The 25,119-nt window shown below is 42.1% G+C and overlaps 1 protein-coding gene across 1 annotated transcript; it reads left to right on the top strand.

The window, feature by feature from the left end:
- Window positions 1-943: 943 nt before the first annotated feature.
- On the top strand, window positions 944-2,579 carry LOC309485671 (E3 SUMO-protein ligase ZBED1-like; the record flags this gene model as incomplete). The annotated part of the gene is made up of 2 exons (XM_082152602.1): window positions 944-1,490; window positions 1,615-2,579. 2 exons carry the CDS (start codon window positions 944-946, stop codon window positions 2,577-2,579), a joined length of 1,512 nt encoding a protein of 503 aa, XP_082008728.1.
- Window positions 2,580-25,119: the final 22,540 nt, after the last annotated feature.

A 25,119-nucleotide genomic window follows, 5' to 3' on the forward strand; every position in this document is an offset into this window, starting at 1 on the left:
ACAGAGAAATGCAAAGTTTTTGACTGCCTAGCTAGCTCGTGTCTGATTGCGCCATCTACATCAGGTATGTATGCTAGCAGCATTCTCAAATAAAAATAGAATCATCGCAAAATCGAGATCTCTCCCTCATCGAAAAAATTTCAACAATCTCAGACATTTATTCAACATCTTTTTGCTCATTAAAATCATGTTGTTCACGCCATTTAAAATAAATACAATCTCCATAATTGTTTTGCTTACCTTACGTTGACATTATGTTGATTTCATTTGGGAGAAATGACGTTCATTCAGACAATGTATTCAACATTGTCTACTTGTTTTAAAAATCCCAAATAAAGAAAACTCATTATGTAAACATTTATTAGGCTAAATGCACAGCACTTTAAGTTAGTTTACAAATAGCCTACTTAGAGTATTTTTTTTTCCTGCAGTATATAAATTTATATACAAATTATACCCAGTAATTAATTTGTAATGATGAAATGCTGACACAGAATTAACTTAATCATGTAAACATGGGTTCATGATCAAATGTAAACATTGGCCACATTTTGCAACTTTTTATTATATATTTTTTTAAAAGCTGCAGCTACTATGAACCAACCCACTCCTCCTAATACATTTGGTCCAAGACAAGCCCAAAACCCCTTCACCCTTGCAGCTAGTGGGAGGATGCCTGAGGAGAGGGTGAATGACTGCCACTTAGCCTTGACCAAGTTCATAGTGAAAGGCCTACACCCCTTTGCAACAGTGGAGTCCAACTGTTTTAGGTAACAGTCTATCAGTATACACAGTATATACATTTTTAGGATATACAGTAGATGTATTATAAAAAGGGTTGTATTTTTAGCCCCATCATGCAACAATACAATAAACAACAACACACCAATTTAATAATGATAACATAACAAATGAAAACAATAATTGTTTTTACTGTAGGGAAATGTGCAGGGCACTCAACCCTAAATATACCCCACCTTCCAGAAGTTATCTCAGCGACACATTAATTCCTTCCTGGTATGGTGTTGAAAAGGCCAATGTGATCAGTGAGCTGAAGGATGTGCCAAAGCTGGCCATCACTTCAGATGGGTGGACCAGCCTCCGGCAGGATCACTATCTCACAGTTACAGTGCACTACACAAGCCAGGGCAGTGTAAAACAGAAGGTCCTCCACACCAGGGCAGTGTATAAATCACAAACTGGCGAAGTAGTGGCCGAGGAGATCTCAGACATCCTGGAAGAGTTTGAGATAGATCTGAGCAAGATTGTAGCTGTGACTGTTGATAATGCTGGCAATATGGATATTGCTATCAAGAAGCTACAGATCCTAAAAATAGGATGTTTTGCACATACATTGAATCTGGCTGCACAGAAAATTTACAAAATTGCATCCATTGATAAATGGGCAGCCCGAATCAGAGCAGTGGTCGTGTGGTTCAAGAGATCCTCCATGTCCAAAACAGTGTTGACAGAAAAGCAACAGCTCCTTGGTAAGTCAGTTGAATCTATTATTATAAGTGATATTTTGAAATTCACACATCTAACAATATAATTCAATATTCAAGTGTGTGGAAATTAAATGTGTGTTGTTTGTTGTTGTTGTTGTTGTTGCAGGCCTTCCACAACACTCACTCATCCTGGATGTCAAGACCAGGTGGAACTCTCTATATCTAATGATAGAGAGATTTATGGAGCAATATCCAGCGATCCAAGCAGCAGCCTTGGACCTACGACTGCGAAAAGCATTGTCCAAGGACAACCTGGACCGTCTGAAAGATGAGGACTTCCATAAGGCTGAGGAGTTTGTCCAGCTCATGAGAATCCTTTATACATCCACATTGTGTGTGTCATGTGAAAAGAATGCCACCTGTGGACAGATCTTACCTATCCTTCAAAAACTGGAAGAACATTTTACTGTGAAGGATGAGGATACCATGTTTGTGGCATCAGTCAAAGAGAAGGTGTGGGAGAACCTCTCCCAGCGATATCAGAAGGATGACATTCAAGCCTTCCTGCATGAGGCCACAGCAATGGACCCCAGATTCAAAGGCAGGTCAGTCAGTGATGCAACTTGGGACAGACTGAGGAAGAAAGCTGTTGACGGTGACACTGTGACAGGAGGACCAACAACAGGGCTGGAACAGACAGACACAGAGCACCAGCAAAAGGACGAGTCATCTGAAGGAGAAGGTGAGGAAATGGAGGAGACAATTCCTCCATTGCACAAAACAAGGAGTGCCTTGGAGGAGCTGTTCTCAGAGGAGGACAGGAAATTGAGGTTGACCATCCAACAGGATACCTCGTCCCTCACCCTTAGCGAACGTGTTGACTTAGAGGTTGAGCTCTACAAAAGCCTTCCTCCCGTTCCTATGGCTGAAGATCCTGTGATGTGGTGGTGGGAGAAGAGAGCTATTCTGCCCCTCCTCACAAATGTTGCAACAAGCTACCTCTGTGCTCAAGCCTCCTCCACCCCAAGTGAAAGGGTGTTTTCAACTGCAGGGAACACATTAAGCCAGGAGAGGTCCCGTCTTTTGCCAGAAAAGGCAAATATGTTAATCTTTCTTCAGAAGAATGGTTGAAAACTCGGAGTCCTTTTGCAGCCTACTTGCCCACCCGTATTGCTTTGTACCACTGTATGTTCTTTTACAGAAAAATGTAGTTTATTTAATTTGTTTTACATTCATTTGTTTGTTGTTCAAACATGGCTGTTTCTTTCACTATAAATAATTGTTTTATTAATTTTACATTTAAAAAAATAAAGCAATGTTAATTCTGTTCTCAATTTGTTCCTTAAAAAAAATACATTAACACAAAGTACCGATAAGAATACCGTTAAAGTACCGGACCGATAAGCAGTATCGGTAAGAGTAGTAATACCGTTAAAACCTGTATTATTGTCACTCATACTTATTATTAAGTTGGCTTGAGAAAGCCAACATATTGAAATCCTATTTAAACTTATTATTATTATTCTTCTTACTAAAACTGTTGACTCAAACTCGCCCTAGAGCTTTAACTCTACATACTTCAAACTCGGCTCAGACACTCAAACTGATCTGCAGCTATATGCTATATCTTTTCAGACTGATCGGACTTACGGTTTTCCTACAAATGACGATCAAAACTCGGAAAAACTCCCATTGACTTAACATTGGGCATTCTAAAAAAATTCAAACTCACCAACCGACAAAAATTTAAATCTAAATCCCTTGAAAACTAATTCAAACTGCCATTCTATATATATTAGCCAATGAAACTCATTTAAAATAAAAAACTCTAATCTCATACACTTATAAACTAATTAACTTAAATTTAATAACTAATTAACTAATAAACTCATGAATTCATAGACTTATGAACTCTTAAACTCATAAATTAATAAACTCTGAACTCTAAACTCATTTAAACTTATAAACTCTAAACTCAAAAACTTGTACACTTATAAACTCATCAATTTATACACTTATAAACTCTAAACTCATAAACTCTGAGTGTGTGTGTGTGTGTGTGTGTGTGTGTGTGTGTGTGTGTGTGTGTGTGTGTGTGTGTGTGTGTGTGTGTGTGTGTGTGTGTGTGTGTCTGAGTGTCTGAGTGAGTGTGTGAGCGAGGTAGTCTGTTTGAGTGTGTGTGTGTGTGTGTGTGTGTGTGTGTGTGTATCTATCTATCTACCGCTCTGAATACCATAGCAACCACCCAAAACACCCTAGCAACCACCCAAAAGACCCTAGCAACCACCCAAAATACCCTAGCAACACCATAGCAACCACACAAAACATCCTAGTAACCACCCATAACACCCTAGCAACCGCCTAGCAACCACCCAGAACACCCTAGCAACCACCCAAAACACCCTAGCAACCACCCAAAATACCCTAGCAACACCATAGCAACCACACAAAACATCCTAGTAACCACCCATAACACCCTAGCAACCGCCTAGCAACCACCCAGAACACCCTAGCAACCACCCAAAAGACCCTAGCAACCGCCTAGCAACCACCCAGAATACCCTAGCAACCACCCAAAACACCCTAGCAACCGCCTAGCAACCACCCAGAATACCCTAGCAACCACCCAAAACACCCTAGCAACCACCCAGAACACCATAGCAACCGCCTAGCAACCACCCAAAAGACCCTAGCAACCGCCTAGCAACCACCCAGAATACCCTAGCAACCACCCAAAACACCCTAGCAACCGCCTAGCAACCACCCAAAAGACCCTAGCAACCACCCAAAACACCCTAGCAACCGCCTAGCAACCACCCAAAAGACCCTAGCAACCACCCAGAACACCCTAGCAACCGCCTAGCAACCACCCAAAAGACCCTAGCAACCACCCAAAAGACCCTAGCAACCACCCAAAATATCCTAGCAACCACCCAGAATACCCTAGCAACCACCCAAAACACCCTAGCAACCACCCAGAACACCCTAGCAACCGCCTAGCAACCACCCAAAAGACCCTAGCAACCACCCAAAAGACCCTAGCAACCACCCAAAACACCCTAGCAACCACCCAGAACACCCTAGCAACCGCCTAGCAACCACCCAAAAGACCCTAGCAACCACCCAGGACACCCTAGCAACCACCTAGCAACCACCCAGAAGACCCTAGCAACCACCCAAAATATCCTAGCAACCGCTTAGCAACCACCCAGAATACCCTAGCAACCACCCAAAAAACCCTAGCAACCACCCAGAACACCCTAGCAGCCGCCTAGCAACCACCCAAAAGACCCTAGCAACCACCCAAAATACCCTAGCAACCACCCAGGACACCCTAGCAACCACCTAGCAACCACCCAGAACACCCTAGCAACCTCCCAAAATACCCTAGGAACACCATAGCAACCACCCATAAAATCCTAGCAACCGCCTAGCAAAAAACGTTCTGGTCCAAACTTTCTCAAGCCAACTTAAAGTTTGTCTCGACGAACTTTCGCATCTAGTTCTTATTATTATTATTCTGCCAAAAGTTTGGCGCGTAATGCGCCCCGCACCGTTTGTCACAGACCCCTGAGTGAGGTGTCAAATCGAGCGGCTCATTGAGGAGAGGTGTGCTATATCTTTTCTAAGCGATCGGGTGTACGATGTTCGCACAGCGAACGAAAAAGCGGCCAAAAAAGTCCCATTGACTTAACATGGGGAGTTCTAAAAACATTTGAATCCCAACTGCCGTTTTCACACACACCACTCCAAAGGGCCTGACACCCCTGCGTTTCTCTCCCTCTCTCTCTCCCTCAGAGGATTTATATTATCAAGCAGCCAATAAGTAATGGCCTAAAATCTTCATAGCCACACCCTAGCAACCAGTTACAGCACCCTAGCAACCACTCTGAGCTCCCTAGCAACCACCCTAAACCAATAAATAATATAAAAACATTTTTTTTACATTTTTTAAAGCAATATCACACTCGTAGCCTTGCGATATTGCTCCATGCTTGTGCCTATTCGGCCATAGGCACGAGGCCGCAGGCCGAGTGCCGTACTGAAGGAACTCGTTATTAAAGATTTTAAGAACTCTATAAAAACTCCATAGTAACCATATTTGACAACTACCAACCACCTAGTAACACCATAGCAACTACCAAAAATACCTTAGCAACCACCCTGAACACCCTAGCAACGTCTAGAAATGCTCTATTAACCACCAAAAAACTCTAGCAACCACCCAGAACACCCTAGCAACTGCCTAGCAACCACCCAGAACACCTAGCAACTGCCTAGTAACCACCCAGAACGCCTAGCAACCACCCAGAACACCCTAGCAACTGCCTAGCAACGCCCTAGCATCCACCCAGAATACCATAGCAACTGCCTAGCAACACCATAGCAACCACCTAGCAACCACCCTAGCAACTGTCTAGCAACCACCAAGAATACCCTAGCAACTGCCTAGCAACCACCCAGAACACCTTAGCAACTGCCTAGCAACACCATAGCAACCACCCAGAAAACCCTAGCAACCACCTCGCAACAGCATCTTGCTAAAAACATGCTAGCAACATACTAATCAAGCTAGCATCATGCTAGCAACATGCTAATCAAGCTAGCATCATGCTAGCATCATGCTAATAATGCTAGCATTATGCTAGCAACATGCTAATCAAGCTAGCATAATGCTAGCAACATGCTAATCAAGCTAGCATCATGCTAGCAACATACTAATCAAGCTAGCATTATGCTAGCAACATGCTAATCACGCTAGCATCATGCTAGCAACATGCTAATCAAGCTAGCATAATGCTCGCAACATGCTAATCATGTTAGCATCTAGCTAAAAACATGCTAGCAACATGCTAATCATGTTATCATTAAGCTACCAACATGCTAATCAAGCTAGCATCATGCTAATCAAGCTAGCAAAATGCTAATAATGCTAGCATTATGCTACCAACATGCTAATCAAGCTAGCATCATGCTAGCAACATGCTAATCAAGCTAGCATAATGCTAGCAACATGTTAATCAAGCTAGCATAATATTAGCAACATGCTAATCAAGCTAGCATCATGCTAGCTACATGCTAATCAAGCTAGCATAATGCTAGCAACATGCTAATCATGTTAGCATCTAGCTAAAAACATGCTAGCAAAATGCTAATCATGTTAACATCAAGCTACCAACATGCTAATCAAGCTAGCATCATGCTAACATAATGCTAATCATGCTAGCATCATGCTACCAATATGCTAATTAAGCTAGCACAATGCTATTCAAGCTAGCATCATGCTAACAACATGTTAATCAAGTTAGCATAATGCTAGCAACATGCTAATCATGTTAGCATCTAGCTAAAAACATGCTAGCAAAAATGCTAATCATGCTAACATCTTGTTAAAAGCATGTTAACAACATGCTAATCATGCTAGCATCATGCTACCAACATGCTAATCATGTTAACAACATGCTAATCATGCTAGCATCATGCTTAACAACATGTTAATCAAGCTAGCATGATGCTAGCAACATGCTAATCATGCTAGCATCATGCTTAACAACATGTTAATCAAGCTAGCATAATGCTAGCAACATGCTAATCATGTTAGCATCTAGCTAAAAACATGCTAGCAAAATGCTAATCATGCTAACATCTTGTTAAAAGCATGTTAGCAACATGCTAATCATGCTAGCATCATGCTACCAACATGCTAATCATGTTAACAACATGCTAATCATGCCAGCATCATTCTAACAACATGTTAATCATAGTAAATCATGCTGGAATGTGGTAAATCGTAGTAAATCATCTTAGAAACATGGTAAATCGTGGTAAATAATGCTAAAACGTGGTATATCATGGTATCACAACATGTTAATTGTGTTAGCATCTGCCCAGTGGCGAGTTTTGCCACTGCAAGCACCACTTCACATTTTCTTCAGGAAATGTACATTCTAGTGTTGTGATTACTATTCACCTAGACAAAACTTCGGCGCGTAACTCGCCCCACACCGTTTGTCACAGACCCCTAAATGAGGTGTCAAATCGACCGGTTTATTGAGGAGAGGTGTGCTATGACTTTTATAAGCGATCGGGTGTACAATGTTCGTCTGGCGGGCGAAAAATTTGCCGAAAAATTTCCCATAGACTTAACATAGGCTCAAAATTTGCAAAATCATATCTTTGATTCAGAAGGTCATAGAGGCCCCTAGCAACCATTGAACAACATTTACAAGCCATATCTCAGCAACAAAACATTGTAAAAACACAGAGTTGGCCATTTTTTGACCCAGACTTGCAAATACTCTTTATATATTACCCCATAAACTGTATAAACAAACCGTAGCAACCATTTGGAGTACCCTAGCAACCGTACAAACACATGAATGAGCTATATCTCAGCACCAGAACATCGTATAGACATGGGGGTGTGTTTGTTTGTTTTGGTTGGGAAACCAGTCTGTAAATATCATCATGGTAACTGTGTAACCACACCATAGCAACCGTTTAGAGCTACCTAGCAACCATATTGCAACATATAGAAGCCATATTTCAGCTCCACAACATCGTACAGACATGGTTGTTGTCTCGTATGCAATCATGTACAAAATCCTAGCAACCGAGTGGTGAGTTTTGCCACTGCAAGCACCACTTCACATTTTCTTCAGGAAATGTACATTCTAGTTAGTGGTGCTTTTTCAAAGCACCACTAGTATTATTGTCACTCATACTTATTATTCTTATTATTATTATTCTGCCAAAAGTTTGGCGCGTAATGCGCCCCGCACCGTTTGTCACAGACCCCTGAGTGAGGTGTCAAATCGAGCGGCTCATTGAGGAGAGGTGTGCTATATCTTTTCTAAGCGATCGGGTGTACGATGTTCGCACAGCGAACGAAAAAGCGGCCAAAAAAGTCCCATTGACTTAACATGGGGAGTTCTAAAAACATTTGAATCCCAACTGCCGTTTTCACACACACCACTCCAAAGGGCCTGACACCCCTGCGTTTCTCTCCCTCTCTCTCTCCCTCAGAGGATTTATATTATCAAGCAGCCAATAAGTAATGGCCTAAAATCTTCATAGCCACACCCTAGCAACCAGTTACAGCACCCTAGCAACCACTCTGAGCTCCCTAGCAACCACCCTAAACCAATAAATAATATAAAAACATTTTTTTTACATTTTTTAAAGCAATATCACACTCGTAGCCTTGCGATATTGCTCCATGCTTGTGCCTATTCGGCCATAGGCACGAGGCCGCAGGCCGAGTGCCGTACTGAAGGAACTCGTTATTAAAGATTTTAAGAACTCTATAAAAACTCCATAGTAACCATATTTGACAACTACCAACCACCTAGTAACACCATAGCAACTACCAAAAATACCTTAGCAACCACCCTGAACACCCTAGCAACGTCTAGAAATGCTCTATTAACCACCAAAAAACTCTAGCAACCACCCAGAACACCCTAGCAACTGCCTAGCAACCACCCAGAACACCTAGCAACTGCCTAGTAACCACCCAGAACGCCTAGCAACCACCCAGAACACCCTAGCAACTGCCTAGCAACGCCCTAGCATCCACCCAGAATACCATAGCAACTGCCTAGCAACACCATAGCAACCACCTAGCAACCACCCTAGCAACTGTCTAGCAACCACCAAGAATACCCTAGCAACTGCCTAGCAACCACCCAGAACACCTTAGCAACTGCCTAGCAACACCATAGCAACCACCCAGAAAACCCTAGCAACCACCTCGCAACAGCATCTTGCTAGAAACATGCTAGCAACATACTAATCAAGCTAGCATCATGCTAGCAACATGCTAATCAAGCTAGCATCATGCTAGCATCATGCTAATAATGCTAGCATTATGCTAGCAACATGCTAATCAAGCTAGCATAATGCTAGCAACATGCTAATCAAGCTAGCATCATGCTAGCAACATACTAATCAAGCTAGCATTATGCTAGCAACATGCTAATCAAGCTAGCATAATGCTAGCAACATGCTAATCAAGCTAGCATAATGCTCGCAACATGCTAATCATGTTAGCATCTAGCTAAAAACATGCTAGCAACATGCTAATCATGTTAGCATTAAGCTACCAACATGCTAATCAAGCTAGCATCATGCTAATCAAGCTAGCAAAATGCTAATAATGCTAGCATTATGCTACCAACATGCTAATCAAGCTAGCATCATGCTAGCAACATGCTAATCAAGCTAGCATAATGCTAGCAACATGTTAATCAAGCTAGCATAATATTAGCAACATGCTAATCAAGCTAGCATCATGCTAGCTACATGCTAATCAAGCTAGCATAATGCTAGCAACATGCTAATCATGTTAGCATCTAGCTAAAAACATGCTAGCAAAATGCTAATCAAGTTAACATCAAGCTACCAACATGCTAATCAAGCTAGCATCATGCTAACATAATGCTAATCATGCTAGCATCATGCTACCAATATGCTAATTAAGCTAGCACAATGCTATTCAAGCTAGCATCATGCTAACAACATGTTAATCAAGCTAGCATAATGCTAGCAACATGCTAATCATGTTAGCATCTAGCTAAAAACATGCTAGCAAAATGCTAATCATGCTAACATCTTGTTAAAAGCATGTTAACAACATGCTAATCATGCTAGCATCATGCTACCAACATGCTAATCATGTTAACAACATGCTAATCATGCTAGCATCATGCTTAACAACATGTTAATCAAGCTAGCATGATGCTAGCAACATGCTAATCATGCTAGCATCATGCTTAACAACATGTTAATCAAGCTAGCATAATGCTAGCAACATGCTAATCATGTTAGCATCTAGCTAAAAACATGCTAGCAAAATGCTAATCATGCTAACATCTTGTTAAAAGCATGTTAGCAACATGCTAATCATGCTAGCATCATGCTACCAACATGCTAATCATGTTAACAACATGCTAATCATGCCAGCATCATTCTAACAACATGTTAATCATAGTAAATCATGCTGGAATGTGGTAAATCGTAGTAAATCATCTTAGAAACATGGTAAATCGTGGTAAATAATGCTAAAACGTGGTATATCATGGTATCACAACATGTTAATTGTGTTAGCATCTGCCCAGTGGCGAGTTTTGCCACTGCAAGCACCACTTCACATTTTCTTCAGGAAATGTACATTCTAGTTATTATTATTCTTCTGTGGAAACTGTTGACTCTAACTCGTCCTAGAGCTTTAACTCTACATACTCCAAACTCGGCTCAGACAATCAAACTGATCTGAAGTTAGTTGCTATATCTTTTCAGACTGATCGGACTTACGGTTTTCCTACAAATGACGATCAAAACTCGGAAAAACTTCCATTGACTTAACATTGGGCATTCTAAAAAAATTCAAACTCACCAACCGACAAAAATTCAAATCTAAATCCCTTGAAAACTAAATCAAACTGCCATTCTATATATATTAGCCAATGAAACTCATTTAAACTAATAAACTCTAATTTCATACACTTATAAACTAATTAACTTAAATTTAATAACTAATTAACTAATAAACTCATGAATTCATAGACTTATGAACTCTTAAACTCATAAATTAATAAACTCTGAACTCTAAACTCATTTAAACTTATAAACTCTAAACTCAAAAACGTGTACACTTATAAACTCATCAATTTATACACTTATAAACTCTAAACTCATAAACTCTGAGTGTGTGTGTGTGTGTGTGTGTGTGTGTGTCTGAGTGAGTGAGTGTGTGTGTGTGTGTGTGTGTGTGTGTGTGTGTCTGAGTGAGTGTGTGTGTGTGTGTGTGTGTGTGTGTCTGAGTGTGTCTGAGTGTGTGTGTGTGTGTGTGTGTGTGTGTGTGTGTGTGTGTGTGTGTGTGTGTGTGTGTGTGTGTGTGTGTGTGTGTGTGTGTGTGTGTCTGAGTGAGTGTGTGTGTCTGAGTGAGTGTGTGTGTGTGTGTGTGTGTGTGTGTGTGTGTGTGTGTGTGTGTGTGTGTATCTATCTATCTACCGCTCTGAATACCATAGCAACCACCCAGAACACCCTAGCAACCACCTAGCAACCACCCAGAACACCCTAGTAACCACCCAAAAGACCCTAGCAACCACCCAAAATATCCTAGCAACCACCCAAAAGACCCTAGCAACCACCCAAAACACCCTAGCAACCGCCTAGCAACCACCCAAAAGACCCTAGCAACCACCCAAAACACCCTAGCAACCACCCAAAATACCCTAGCAACACCATAGCAACCACACAAAACATCCTAGTAACCACCCATAACACCCTAGCAACCGCCTAGCAACCACCCAGAACTACCTAGCAACCACCCAAAACACCCTAGCAACCACCCATAATACCCTAGCAACCACCCAAAACACCCTAGCAACCACCCAGAACACCCTAGCAACCGCCTAGCAACCACCCAAAAGACCCTAGCAACCACCCAAAATACCCTAGCAACCGCCTAGCAACCACCCAAAAGACCCTAGCAACCACCCAAAAGACCCTAGCAACCACCCAAAATACCCTAGCAACCGCCTAGCAACCACCCAAAAGACCCTAGCAACCACCCAAAATACCCTAGCAACACCATAGCAACCAAACAAAACATCCTAGTAACCACCCATAACACCCTAGCAACCGCCTAGCAACCACCCAGAACACCCTAGCAACCACCCAAAATACCCTAGCAACACCATAGCAACCACACAAAACATCCTAGTAACCACCCATAACACCCTAGCAACCGCCTAGCAACCACCCAGAACACCCTAGCAACCACCCAAAATATCCTAGCAACCGCCTAGCAACCACCCAGAATACCCTAGCAACCACCCAGAACACCCTAGCAACCACCTAGCAACCACCCAAAAGACCCTAGCAACCACCCAAAATATCCTAGCAACCACCCAGAACACCCTAGCAACCGCATAGCAACCACCCAAAAGACCCTAGCAACCACCCAGAATACCCTAGCAACCGCCTAGCAACCACCCAAAAGACCCTAGCAACCACCCAAAATAGCCTAGCAACCACCAAAAATACCCTAGCAACCGCCTAGCAACCACCCAAAAGACCCTAGCAACCACCCTTAATATCCTAGCAACCGCATAGCAACCACCCAGAATACCCTAGCAACCACCCAAAACACCCTAGCAACCACCCAGAACACCCTAGCAACCGCCTAGCAACCACCCAAAAGACCCTAGCAACCACCCAAAAGACCCTAGCAACCACCCAGGACACCCTAGTAACCACCTAGCGACCACCCATAACATCCTAGCAACCGCGTATCAAAAAACGTTACAGTCCAAACTTTCTCAAGCCAACTTAAAGTTTGTCTCGACGAACTTTCGCATCTAGTTAAGTTGGCTTGAGAGAGCCAACATATTGAAATCCTATTTAAACTTATTAGGGGTTCAAGCACGAAGTGCTGAACACCTATTGTATTTGTAAAGATTTTTATTATTATTAGGGGTTCAAGCATGAAATGCTGAAACCCTATTGTTATTGTAAGGATTTTTATTAGGGGTTCAAGCACGAAGTGCTGAAACCCTATTGTAATTGTACTGATTTTTATTATTATTAGGGGTTCAAGCACTTCAGTGCTGAACACCTATTGTTATTGTTAATTTTCCCATGATGCAACATTCAGACATAAAACTGATCGGGCAGACCAAACCGTAAGTCGTGGAGACTTGAAACTTTGGGGGCTGATAGTACTCACACCGCCTACAGCGTCACCAAGGCCCGCCCCGATCGGCCTGACGGGGGCGCTACAGCGGTCAAAAGTACGAAACGGCTCATAACTCATCAACCGTGAGGCGTAGGCTCAAGTGTCTTATATCGTTGGATTCCTTGGCTCGAGGCGGACCAGATGCATGCCTCGGATTTGCTCGTCACCCTGGGAAGATTTTCGGGTATTTGGGGTTTTTCCAAAAACCTACTTTCGCGAACTAGTCCTAGGTTTTTGGCCCGACCGGAACCAAACCAGTGCGGCAAGATTCTCTGGAGTCTGAATGTCAATAGTTATCAAAAAAAAGTGAAAATTTGGGTTCACGGTCCCTAAGGGCCGCCAAAACGTTCGAAGTGGGAGGAGCCCATTTTGCTTAATTGGCTATAACTCGTGAACGGAACGAGATTTTTGCACCAAACTCAGCACACGTGTGTACGAGCTCATTCTGTGGTCGCGTGAAAAAGGACGTAGCGACTGGCCTCTTGGTGGCGCTATAACTGTTAAAAGGGTGTCAAAATGATGCATTTCTATGGCAAATCCCATGAAATGGCTGAAAGCGGCCATCTTGCTGTCTGATTTGCATACAACCTCACAAAATCGGGCATGCGCATGCGTCACGTGATCCTAAAGAAGCTTGAAAACTCTCATGGACGTCGGGCCATTGGTGGCGCTTTAACTGTCATAAAGGTGAGAAGGCCTCTGTGTTATCCTATGCAAAATGGCATTTAAATGACTGAAAAATGGGGGGAAAAAAGAGCAGAACTTCACCAAATTAGCTGAGCACATGCGCCATATTATTCTAAAGAAGCGTGTACACTTTTATGGAGATCGGGCCATCAGTGGAGGTGTCACAGTTTAAAAGGTAAAAAAAAAAAATTCACCACATTTCCATGATAAATGAGCTAAAAGGCCAAAAAATTTACTTTTTCCTCTCCGAGGCACATGTTAAAAGGCTTGATAAAGTTTTTGGAACGCAGCAGCGCAAGCGGCAAGTGCCTAGACCCTGTAGTTTTTTTTTTAGAGGCCTTTTTGTGGCCCTTTTTTAGGCACTTATTAGGGGTTCAAGCACTTCAGTGCTGAACACCTATTGTTATTGTTAATTTTCCCATGATGCAACATTCAGACATAAAACTGATCGGGCAGACCAAACCGTAAGTCGTGGAGACTTGAAACTTTGGGGGCTGATAGTACTCACACCGCCTACAGCGTCACCAAGGCCCGCCCCGATCGGCCTGACGGGGGCGCTACAGCGGTCAAAAGTACGAAACGGCTCATAACTCATCAACCGTGAGGCGTAGGCTCAAGTGTCTTATATCGTTGGATTCCTTGGCTCGAGGCGGACCAGATGCATGCCTCGGATTTGCTCGTCACCCTGGGAAGATTTTCGGGTATTTGGGGTTTTTCCAAAAACCTACTTTCGCGAACTAGTCCTAGGTTTTTGGCCCGACCGGAACCAAACCAGTGCGGCAAGATTCTCTGGAGTCTGAATGTCAATAATTATCAAAAAAAAGTGAAAATTTGGGTTCACGGTCCCTAAGGGCCGCCAAAACGTTCGAAGTGGGAGGAGCCCATTTTGCTTAATTGGCTATAACTCGTGAACGGAACGAGATTTTTGCACCAAACTCAGCACACGTGTGTACGAGCTCATTCTGTGGTCGCGTGAAAAAGGACGCAGCGACTGGCCTCTTGGTGGCGCTATAACTGTTAAAAGGGTGTCAAAATGATGCATTTCTATGGCAAATCCCATGAAATGGCTGAAAGCGGCCATCTTGCTGTCTGATTTGCATACAACCTCACAAAATCGGGCATGCGCATGCGTCACGTGATCCTAAAGAAGCTTGAAAACTCTCATGGACGTCGGGCCATTGGTGGCGCTTTAACTGTCATAAAGGTGAGAAGGCCTCTGTGTTATCCTATGCAAAATGGCATTTAAATGACTGAAAAATGGGGGGAAAAAAGAGCAGAACTTCACCAAATTAGCTGAGCACATGCGCCATATTATTCTAAAGAAGCGTGTACACTTTTATGGAGATCGGGCCATCAGTGGAGGTGTCACAGTTTAAAAGGTAAAAAAAAAAATTCACCACATTTCCATGATAAATGAGCTAAAAGGCCAAAAAATTTACTTTTTCCTCTCCGAGGCACATGTTAAAAGGCTTGATAAAGTTTTTGGAACGCAGCAGCGCAAGCGGCAAGTGCCTAGACCCTGTAGTTTTTTTTTTAGAGGCCTTTTTGTGGCCCTTTTTTAGGCACTTATTAGGGGTTCAAGCACTTCAGTGCTGAACACCTATTGTTATTGTTAATTTTCCCATGATGCAACATTCAGACATAAAACTGATCGGGCAGACCAAACCGTAAGTCGTGGAGACTTGAAACTTTGGGGGCTGATAGTACTCACACCGCCTACAGCGTCACCAAGGCCCGCCCCGATCGGCCTGACGGGGGCGCTACAGCGGTCAAAAGTACGAAACGGCTCATAACTCATCAACCGTGAGGCGTAGGCTCAAGTGTCTTATATCGTTGGATTCCTTGGCTCGAGGCGGACCAGATGCATGCCTCGGATTTGCTCGTCACCCTGGGAAGATTTTCGGGTATTTGGGGTTTTTCCAAAAACCTACTTTCGCGAACTAGTCCTAGGTTTTTGGCCCGACCGGAACCAAACCAGTGCGGCAAGATTCTCCGGAGTCTGAATGTCAATAGTTATCAAAAAAAAGTGAAAATTTGGGTTCACGGTCCCTAAGGGCCGCCAAAACGTTCGAAGTGGGAGGAGCCCATTTTGCTTAATTGGCTATAACTCGTGAACGGAACGAGATTTTTGCACCAAACTCAGCACACGTGTGTACGAGCTCATTCTGTGGTCGCGTGAAAAAGGACGCAGCGACTGGCCTCTTGGTGGCGCTATAACTGTTAAAAGGGTGTCAAAATGATGCATTTCTATGGCAAATCCCATGAAATGGCTGAAAGCGGCCATCTTGCTGTCTGATTTGCATACAACCTCACAAAATCGGGCATGCGCATGCGTCACGTGATCCTAAAGAAGCTTGAAAACTCTCATGGACGTCGGGCCATTGGTGGCGCTTTAACTGTCATAAAGGTGAGAAGGCCTCTGTGTTATCCTATGCAAAATGGCATTTAAATGACTGAAAAATGGGGGGAAAAAAGAGCAGAACTTCACCAAATTAGCTGAGCACATGCGCCATATTATTCTAAAGAAGCGTGTACACTTTTATGGAGATCGGGCCATCAGTGGAGGTGTCACAGTTTAAAAGGTAAAAAAAAAAATTCACCACATTTCCATGATAAATGAGCTAAAAGGCCAAAAAATTTACTTTTTCCTCTCCGAGGCACATGTTAAAAGGCTTGATAAAGTTTTTGGAACGCAGCAGCGCAAGCGGCAAGTGCCTAGACCCTGTAGTTTTTTTTTTAGAGGCCTTTTTGTGGCCCTTTTTTAGGCACTTATTAGGGGTTCAAGCACTTCAGTGCTGAACACCTATTGTTATTGTTAATTTTCCCATGATGCAACATTCAGACATAAAACTGATCGGGCAGACCAAACCGTAAGTCGTGGAGACTTGAAACTTTGGGGGCTGATAGTACTCACACCGCCTACAGCGTCACCAAGGCCCGCCCCGATCGGCCTGACGGGGGCGCTACAGCGGTCAAAAGTACGAAACGGCTCATAACTCATCAACCGTGAGGCGTAGGCTCAAGTGTCTTATATCGTTGGATTCCTTGGCTCGAGGCGGACCAGATGCATGCCTCGGATTTGCTCGTCACCCTGGGAAGATTTTCGGGTATTTGGGGTTTTTCCAAAAACCTACTTTCGCGAACTAGTCCTAGGTTTTTGGCCCGACCGGAACCAAACCAGTGCGGCAAGATTCTCTGGAGTCTGAATGTCAATAATTATCAAAAAAAAGTGAAAATTTGGGTTCACGGTCCCTAAGGGCCGCCAAAACGTTCGAAGTGGGAGGAGCCCATTTTGCTTAATTGGCTATAACTCGTGAACGGAACGAGATTTTTGCACCAAACTCAGCACACGTGTGTACGAGCTCATTCTGTGGTCGCGTGAAAAAGGACGCAGCGACTGGCCTCTTGGTGGCGCTATAACTGTTAAAAGGGTGTCAAAATGATGCATTTCTATGGCAAATCCCATGAAATGGCTGAAAGCGGCCATCTTGCTGTCTGATTTGCATACAACCTCACAAAATCGGGCATGCGCATGCGTCACGTGATCCTAAAGAAGCTTGAAAACTCTCATGGACGTCGGGCCATTGGTGGCGCTTTAACTGTCATAAAGGTGAGAAGGCCTCTGTGTTATCCTATGCAAAATGGCATTTAAATGACTGAAAAATGGGGGGAAAAAAGAGCAGAACTTCACCAAATTAGCTGAGCACATGCGCCATATTATTCTAAAGAAGCGTGTACACTTTTATGGAGATCGGGCCATCAGTGGAGGTGTCACAGTTTAAAAGGTAAAAAAAAAAATTCACCACATTTCCATGATAAATGAGCTAAAAGGCCAAAAAATTTACTTTTTCCTCTCCGAGGCACATGTTAAAAGGCTTGATAAAGTTTTTGGAACGCAGCAGCGCAAGCGGCAAGTGCCTAGACCCTGTAGTTTTTTTTTTAGAGGCCTTTTTGTGGCCCTTTTTTAGGCACTTATTAGGGGTTCAAGCACTTCAGTGCTGAACACCTATTGTTATTGTTAATTTTCCCATGATGCAACATTCAGACATAAAACTGATCGGGCAGACCAAACCGTAAGTCGTGGAGACTTGAAACTTTGGGGGCTGATAGTACTCACACCGCCTACAGCGTCACCAAGGCCCGCCCCGATCGGCCTGACGGGGGCGCTACAGCGGTCAAAAGTACGAAACGGCTCATAACTCATCAACCGTGAGGCGTAGGCTCAAGTGTCTTATATCGTTGGATTCCTTGGCTCGAGGCGGACCAGATGCATGCCTCGGATTTGCTCGTCACCCTGGGAAGATTTTCGGGTATTTGGGGTTTTTCCAAAAACCTACTTTCGCGAACTAGTCCTAGGTTTTTGGCCCGACCGGAACCAAACCAGTGCGGCAAGATTCTCTGGAGTCTGAATGTCAATAGTTATCAAAAAAAAGTGAAAATTTGGGTTCACGGTCCCTAAGGGCCGCCAAAACGTTCGAAGTGGGAGGAGCCCATTTTGCTTAATTGGCTATAACTCGTGAACGGAACGAGATTTTTGCACCAAACTCAGCACACGTGTGTACGAGCTCATTCTGTGGTCGCGTGAAAAAGGACGCAGCGACTGGCCTCTTGGTGGCGCTATAACTGTTAAAAGGGTGTCAAAATGATGCATTTCTATGGCAAATCCCATGAAATGGCTGAAAGCGGCCATCTTGCTGTCTGATTTGCATACAACCTCACAAAATCGGGCATGCGCATGCGTCACGTGATCCTAAAGAAGCTTGAAAACTCTCATGGACGTCGGGCCATTGGTGGCGCTTTAACTGTCATAAAGGTGAGAAGGCCTCTGTGTTATCCTATGCAAAATGGCATTTAAATGACTGAAAAATGGGGGGAAAAAAGAGCAGAACTTCACCAAATTAGCTGAGCACATGCGCCATATTATTCTAAAGAAGCGTGTACACTTTTATGGAGATCGGGCCATCAGTGGAGGTGTCACAGTTTAAAAGGTAAAAAAAAAAATTCACCACATTTCCATGATAAATGAGCTAAAAGGCCAAAAAATTTACTTTTTCCTCTCCGAGGCACATGTTAAAAGGCTTGATAAAGTTTTTGGAACGCAGCAGCGCAAGCGGCAAGTGCCTAGACCCTGTAGTTTTTTTTTTAGAGGCCTTTTTGTGGCCCTTTTTTAGGCACTTATTAGGGGTTCAAGCACTTCAGTGCTGAACACCTATTGTTATTGTTAATTTTCCCATGATGCAACATTCAGACATAAAACTGATCGGGCAGACCAAACCGTAAGTCGTGGAGACTTGAAACTTTGGGGGCTGATAGTACTCACACCGCCTACAGCGTCACCAAGGCCCGCCCCGATCGGCCTGACGGGGGCGCTACAGCGGTCAAAAGTACGAAACGGCTCATAACTCATCAACCGTGAGGCGTAGGCTCAAGTGTCTTATATCGTTGGATTCCTTGGCTCGAGGCGGACCAGATGCATGCCTCGGATTTGCTCGTCACCCTGGGAAGATTTTCGGGTATTTGGGGTTTTTCCAAAAACCTACTTTCGCGAACTAGTCCTAGGTTTTTGGCCCGACCGGAACCAAACCAGTGCGGCAAGATTCTCTGGAGTCTGAATGTCAATAATTATAAAAAAAAAGTGAAAATTTGGGTTCACGGTCCCTAAGGGCCGCCAAAACGTTCGAAGTGGGAGGAGCCCATTTTGCTTAATTGGCTATAACTCGTGAACGGAACGAGATTTTTGCACCAAACTCAGCACACGTGTGTACGAGCTCATTCTGTGGTCGCGTGAAAAAGGACGCAGCGACTGGCCTCTTGGTGGCGCTATAACTGTTAAAAGGGTGTCAAAATGATGCATTTCTATGGCAAATCCCATGAAATGGCTGAAAGCGGCCATCTTGCTGTCTGATTTGCATACAACCTCACAAAATCGGGCATGCGCATGCGTCACGTGATCCTAAAGAAGCTTGAAAACTCTCATGGACGTCGGGCCATTGGTGGCGCTTTAACTGTCATAAAGGTGAGAAGGCCTCTGTGTTATCCTATGCAAAATGGCATTTAAATGACTGAAAAATGGGGGGAAAAAGAGCAGAACTTCACCAAATTAGCTGAGCACATGCGCCATATTATTCTAAAGAAGCGTGTACACTTTTATGGAGATCGGGCCATCAGTGGAGGTGTCACAGTTTAAAAGGTAAAAAAAAAAATTCACCACATTTCCATGATAAATGAGCTAAAAGGCCAAAAAATTTACTTTTTCCTCTCCGAGGCACATGTTAAAAGGCTTGATAAAGTTTTTGGAACGCAGCAGCGCAAGCGGCAAGTGCCTAGACCCTGTAGTTTTTTTTTTAGAGGCCTTTTTGTGGCCCTTTTTTAGGCACTTATTAGGGGTTCAAGCACTTCAGTGCTGAACACCTATTGTTATTGTTAATTTTCCCATGATGCAACATTCAGACATAAAACTGATCGGGCAGACCAAACCGTAAGTCGTGGAGACTTGAAACTTTGGGGGCTGATAGTACTCACACCGCCTACAGCGTCACCAAGGCCCGCCCCGATCGGCCTGACGGGGGCGCTACAGCGGTCAAAAGTACGAAACGGCTCATAACTCATCAACCGTGAGGCGTAGGCTCAAGTGTCTTATATCGTTGGATTCCTTGGCTCGAGGCGGACCAGATGCATGCCTCGGATTTGCTCGCCCTTCGGGCGCCAATTTCGAGTAAATTGCATTTTTTTGAAAAACCTATTTTTGCGAACTTCTTCTAGGTTTTTGGTCCGATCAGAACCAAACCACTTCAAGAATATTCTCTGGAGTCTGACAATCAATAATCATCCAAAAAATTCTAAATTTCAATTAACAATCGATAAGGGGAACCAAAATATTTGATGGCACCAGGGCCACTTTTACTAAAACGGTTATAAATTGTGAACGGAAAGAGATTTTTTTGCTAAACTTGGGACACATGTTCATGAGCTCATTCTGAGGTCACGTGAAAAAAAATTGCAACAATTGGCCACTAGGTGGCACTATAAAACGGTTATAACTTGTGAACGGAAAGAGAAATTTTCGCAAAACTTGGGACACATGTTCATGAGCTCATTCTGAGGTCACGTGAAAAAAAATCATGACAATTGGCCACTTGGTGGCGCTATAAAATGGTTATAACTTGTGAGCGGAAAGAGATATTTTCGCTAAACTTGGGACACATGTTCATAAGCTCAATCTGAGTTGACATGAAAAAAATCGTGACAATTGGCCACTTGGTGGTGCTATAACAGTGAAAAAAATCATGAAAATAGCTATAAGCGCACCCAACCGTTAGTCTACTGAAAATTGGCACGCAGTGTCTTTGTCCAGGGTGCCATGATAGTCTATGAGAACATTGGTGTATCTCAAAACTCAGTATACGTCATTGGCACAATGCCTTGAAGGAGCCTTAGAAGTTTCAAGCCAGTGTTTTTTCACAGGAGTGACCTCCTAAGACTCCTGAATCCTTGCCGATTCCAACAATACCAAACATGCCAGGTTTCGCCTTATGGTTTTTGTAAGTGTCATTTAGAGCTTTAAAAAATTGTGGTTATCTTCAAAGCCGTTAGTCCGATCGAGACAACAACAAAAAAACAAAGGAAATTTGAAAACATAGGTAAATAGCTAAACAATAATGCCAAAATGTCAAAATTATGATAGGAAAAAAAGAAAAAAAAAGAGAAAAAAAATCCAATCATTATCACCCATGGATCATTTTTATGCTCTCATAAATAGAAGTGTCTAAACTTCAATAAAAAAAAATTATATTTACAACAAATTTGACAGACATGTATGGGCACCTTTTGAGGACACCTAATAAAAGTGGTGGAGATCAGGCAAGACGTGGTGCTATAACTGTCAAAAAAACTTTCCTAAGTAAATTGCCTGTATTGGCTGTAAATGGTATTTTCCATCAATGATATAAGTTTATTAGTTTATTTGGATCCCCATTAGCCACTACCTAGGCAGTGGCTACTCTTCCTGGGGTCCCAACAAGTAAAAAATACAAAACTACATTTAATCAACAACAATAAAAAGTCAAGTCAATGAAACACACTAACCCAAAATTCATTCCAAATATCAAAATCAACAATTTACTATATATTGTGCCATTAAATGTTCCTTTAAATATATTTTTTAAACTAATTTTTCTTGTAAAAATGTTCCTTTAAATATTTTTTTTTAAACTAATTTTTCTTGTAAAAATGGGTGATATCAATGGTAGGCTAAATGATTCCATATTTTCATTCCTCTATACATTACAGTCCATTCTTTTCCAGTGGTTTACGAAACAGGAAATAAAAAAACATCCCTTTTATTCATGCCTGGTGTAAAAATTATGACTAGTACTATTATACAAAAGTTGAGAGTACAGGACATTAGGAACTTTAGACACAGAGATATTTCTTATAAAATAAAGCAGAGAGACAATCCTTGAGAGACCAGTGCATTCTTAGTATATTAGCACTTCTATAACAGTTTAAATTGAGTCGTGTCGCTCTGTTCTGGACAAATTATATTTTTCAATCAGTTCTTTTTTTTTTTCTTTACTTGATGCACTCGATTACACCACTGGGCAATAACACACGATTCATCCAATCACTGATTGTGCTGCTGTGACTGACACCCCTGAGAGCCAACAGAAGCGGCATATTCATAAGGCCCGCCCATAGGTCGCGCAGGCGCTGCCACTGTCAGCATAAACAGAGAATCAGATGAGAACAGATCAAATGAGACACGGAGCATTTCTCCAGAAACTGCTTGCACTAAATGATAATCATAATCTATCGAGAACTGTGATTGTGTGCACTTGTAAACTTTGGATGCTTCAGCCTGGAGTGTTGTCGTCAGAGAGAGGTGAAGTGGAAATCGGAGTAAAGATTTAGTGGATCCCAGAGCGGTAATCTTTATTGAATAGTCTTTTTTTAATTGAATATGTGATGCAATCTCGTTTTGGTGAGTGACATTTTTTTTATCATATGTTATCTTATGAAAGATATGTCAATTTCAGAAATGATTTGATATGAGCTGAGTGTAGGCCGCACAGCGCGAGCTGAACTAATTAGCCGTAGGCTAAAGCTATCACGTATAACAATGATCATTGTGTCATGAGTTGAGACAATGGGTCTTATTCATGAAACACGAGCAGAACGAATTTTTGTGTAAATCGTGTGTAAAGTGATTCTGACGTAAATTTTCGGATTCATTAAAATGTTCGTATTTTCCAAACGTTAGTTGGTACGAAAGAAATCTACACCTGCTCCCAGCCACGCGTAAATAGTGCGTTTAACATCCGAACGTTTTGCTCATTAATAAGGCTGCATTTTAATTCACCTTAATCGGGTACATATTTACACAGCATTTTGAAAAAATATTAGGTAACACTTTACAATACGGGTGCACTAATCTGCATTAATTCATATTTAACTAATGCACAGATAATCATGTGTTAATGTATGACTCATGAAGAACTAAACCATTAATTAATGATTACTGCATCAGCAACTAATAAAGATTCTAAATGATTAATAGATTAAGAAATATATGAATTATTAATTAAATGTGTCATAATGTATTAATTCATTAATAACTTATTTTATTAACTAAAAGTGTAAATGAATGCGTTAATTACCACAGTTGGTCAAAGCAATGTACTTCAACTTCCAGTTGTCTGCTTTAATTAATCATTAACTAATGATTTGCAAATGTATCATTATGTTATGACTTTACTTGTTGAGGCACATGACTATTAACTAATTGTTAAGTAATATGCCATTTATGGGTTTTGACAGTTTGCACATGCAGTGAATGTAATGTCGGTGAACGTGTTTGAAGGATGGGGTGAGTTGGGCTGCACACAAATATCAGCACACCAGAATCTGAACTCCTGAAGCTGTCACACTGTGTTTAAACTGGACGAGACCAGCTGTCTACACCTGGACATGACAGACCATCACAAGTCCATTTGTCCTTCATAACAGAACTAGCACAAGAGCTCTGAGTACGTCAGTAATAGAGTGTGGCATCGGTTTACTGACTGGGTTTTGTCGTGTAGTGTCGCGCCGCATCCAGTGTAGTATCACTGACTATAATGGACGTTCTATTGTCTTTGTCCAGTCTAGACACAGTGTTATGAACTAGCAGCGCTCAACCGCATGTTCTCAGTGTATGTTAACCTGACATAGTCCTGTGCCATGAACAACAAAGTTCATCGGACTCAGTGAAATCTTGGTTGTACATGGTTGGAAATTGAAATCCATGGCTTAGTGTGGATGTCAAAACCAAAATGGCATATTACTTAACAATTAGTTAATAGTCATGTGCCTCAACAAGTAAAGTCATAACATAATGATACATTTGCAAATCATTAGTTAATGATTAATTAAAGCGGACAACTGGAAGTTGAAGTACATTGCCTTGACCAGTTATGGTAATTAACGCATTAATTTAGACTTTTAGTTAATAAAATAAGTTATTAATGAATTAATACATTATGACACATTTAATTGATAACAATTCATATATTACATAATATATTAATCATTTAGAATCTTCATGATGCAGTAATCATTAATTAATGGTTTAGTTCTTCATGAGTCATACATTAACACATGATTATCTGTGCATTAGTTAAGCATGAATTAATGGTTATTAGTGCACCCGTATTGTAAAGTGTTACCAAATATTATAGTAATTACATACGGTTTTTCTTTTTACTTTTATTACGACAGCCAGTAATTACGAGAGCCATCTGCAAACGGAACAAAAGTTCGCAAGTTTTTTTTTATTTTATTTTTTTATTCAAGCTGTTTATTCTTTTACAAGTCTGCAAGTCACAAATAATGCAGTCAAGCTTCATGTCGAACCATTTTCTTTTCACTTCTGGGACTGTTCGATTAACAGATGAAACTCCATTAACTGCATCTATGCTGCCAAGCTTCCTTTTTTTTAGGCCTGATACGCCACTATGTACGCTTGAAAACAAAATGTGGCGTTTTGAATGAACTTCTGATAATAAACTTCAATTTCTGCATCTGAGAAATTTCTCTTCTTCATTCGCTTTTGAGAAGACAAGTTGAAATCCTTCGTTTGGTGTCATAATATGATGCCCATATAGCCTATAGTTTTCAGTCGGTTTTAATGGGCGGGATTTATGGTAATTTAGAGAATGAGCGTGCACACGCGTCCCATTTACAACTGATTGGAATTCATTAACA

Source organism: Leuciscus leuciscus, assembly GCF_965113295.1.
Source record: "Leuciscus leuciscus genome assembly, chromosome: 21".
NCBI classification, from domain to species: domain Eukaryota; kingdom Metazoa; phylum Chordata; class Actinopteri; order Cypriniformes; family Leuciscidae; genus Leuciscus; species Leuciscus leuciscus.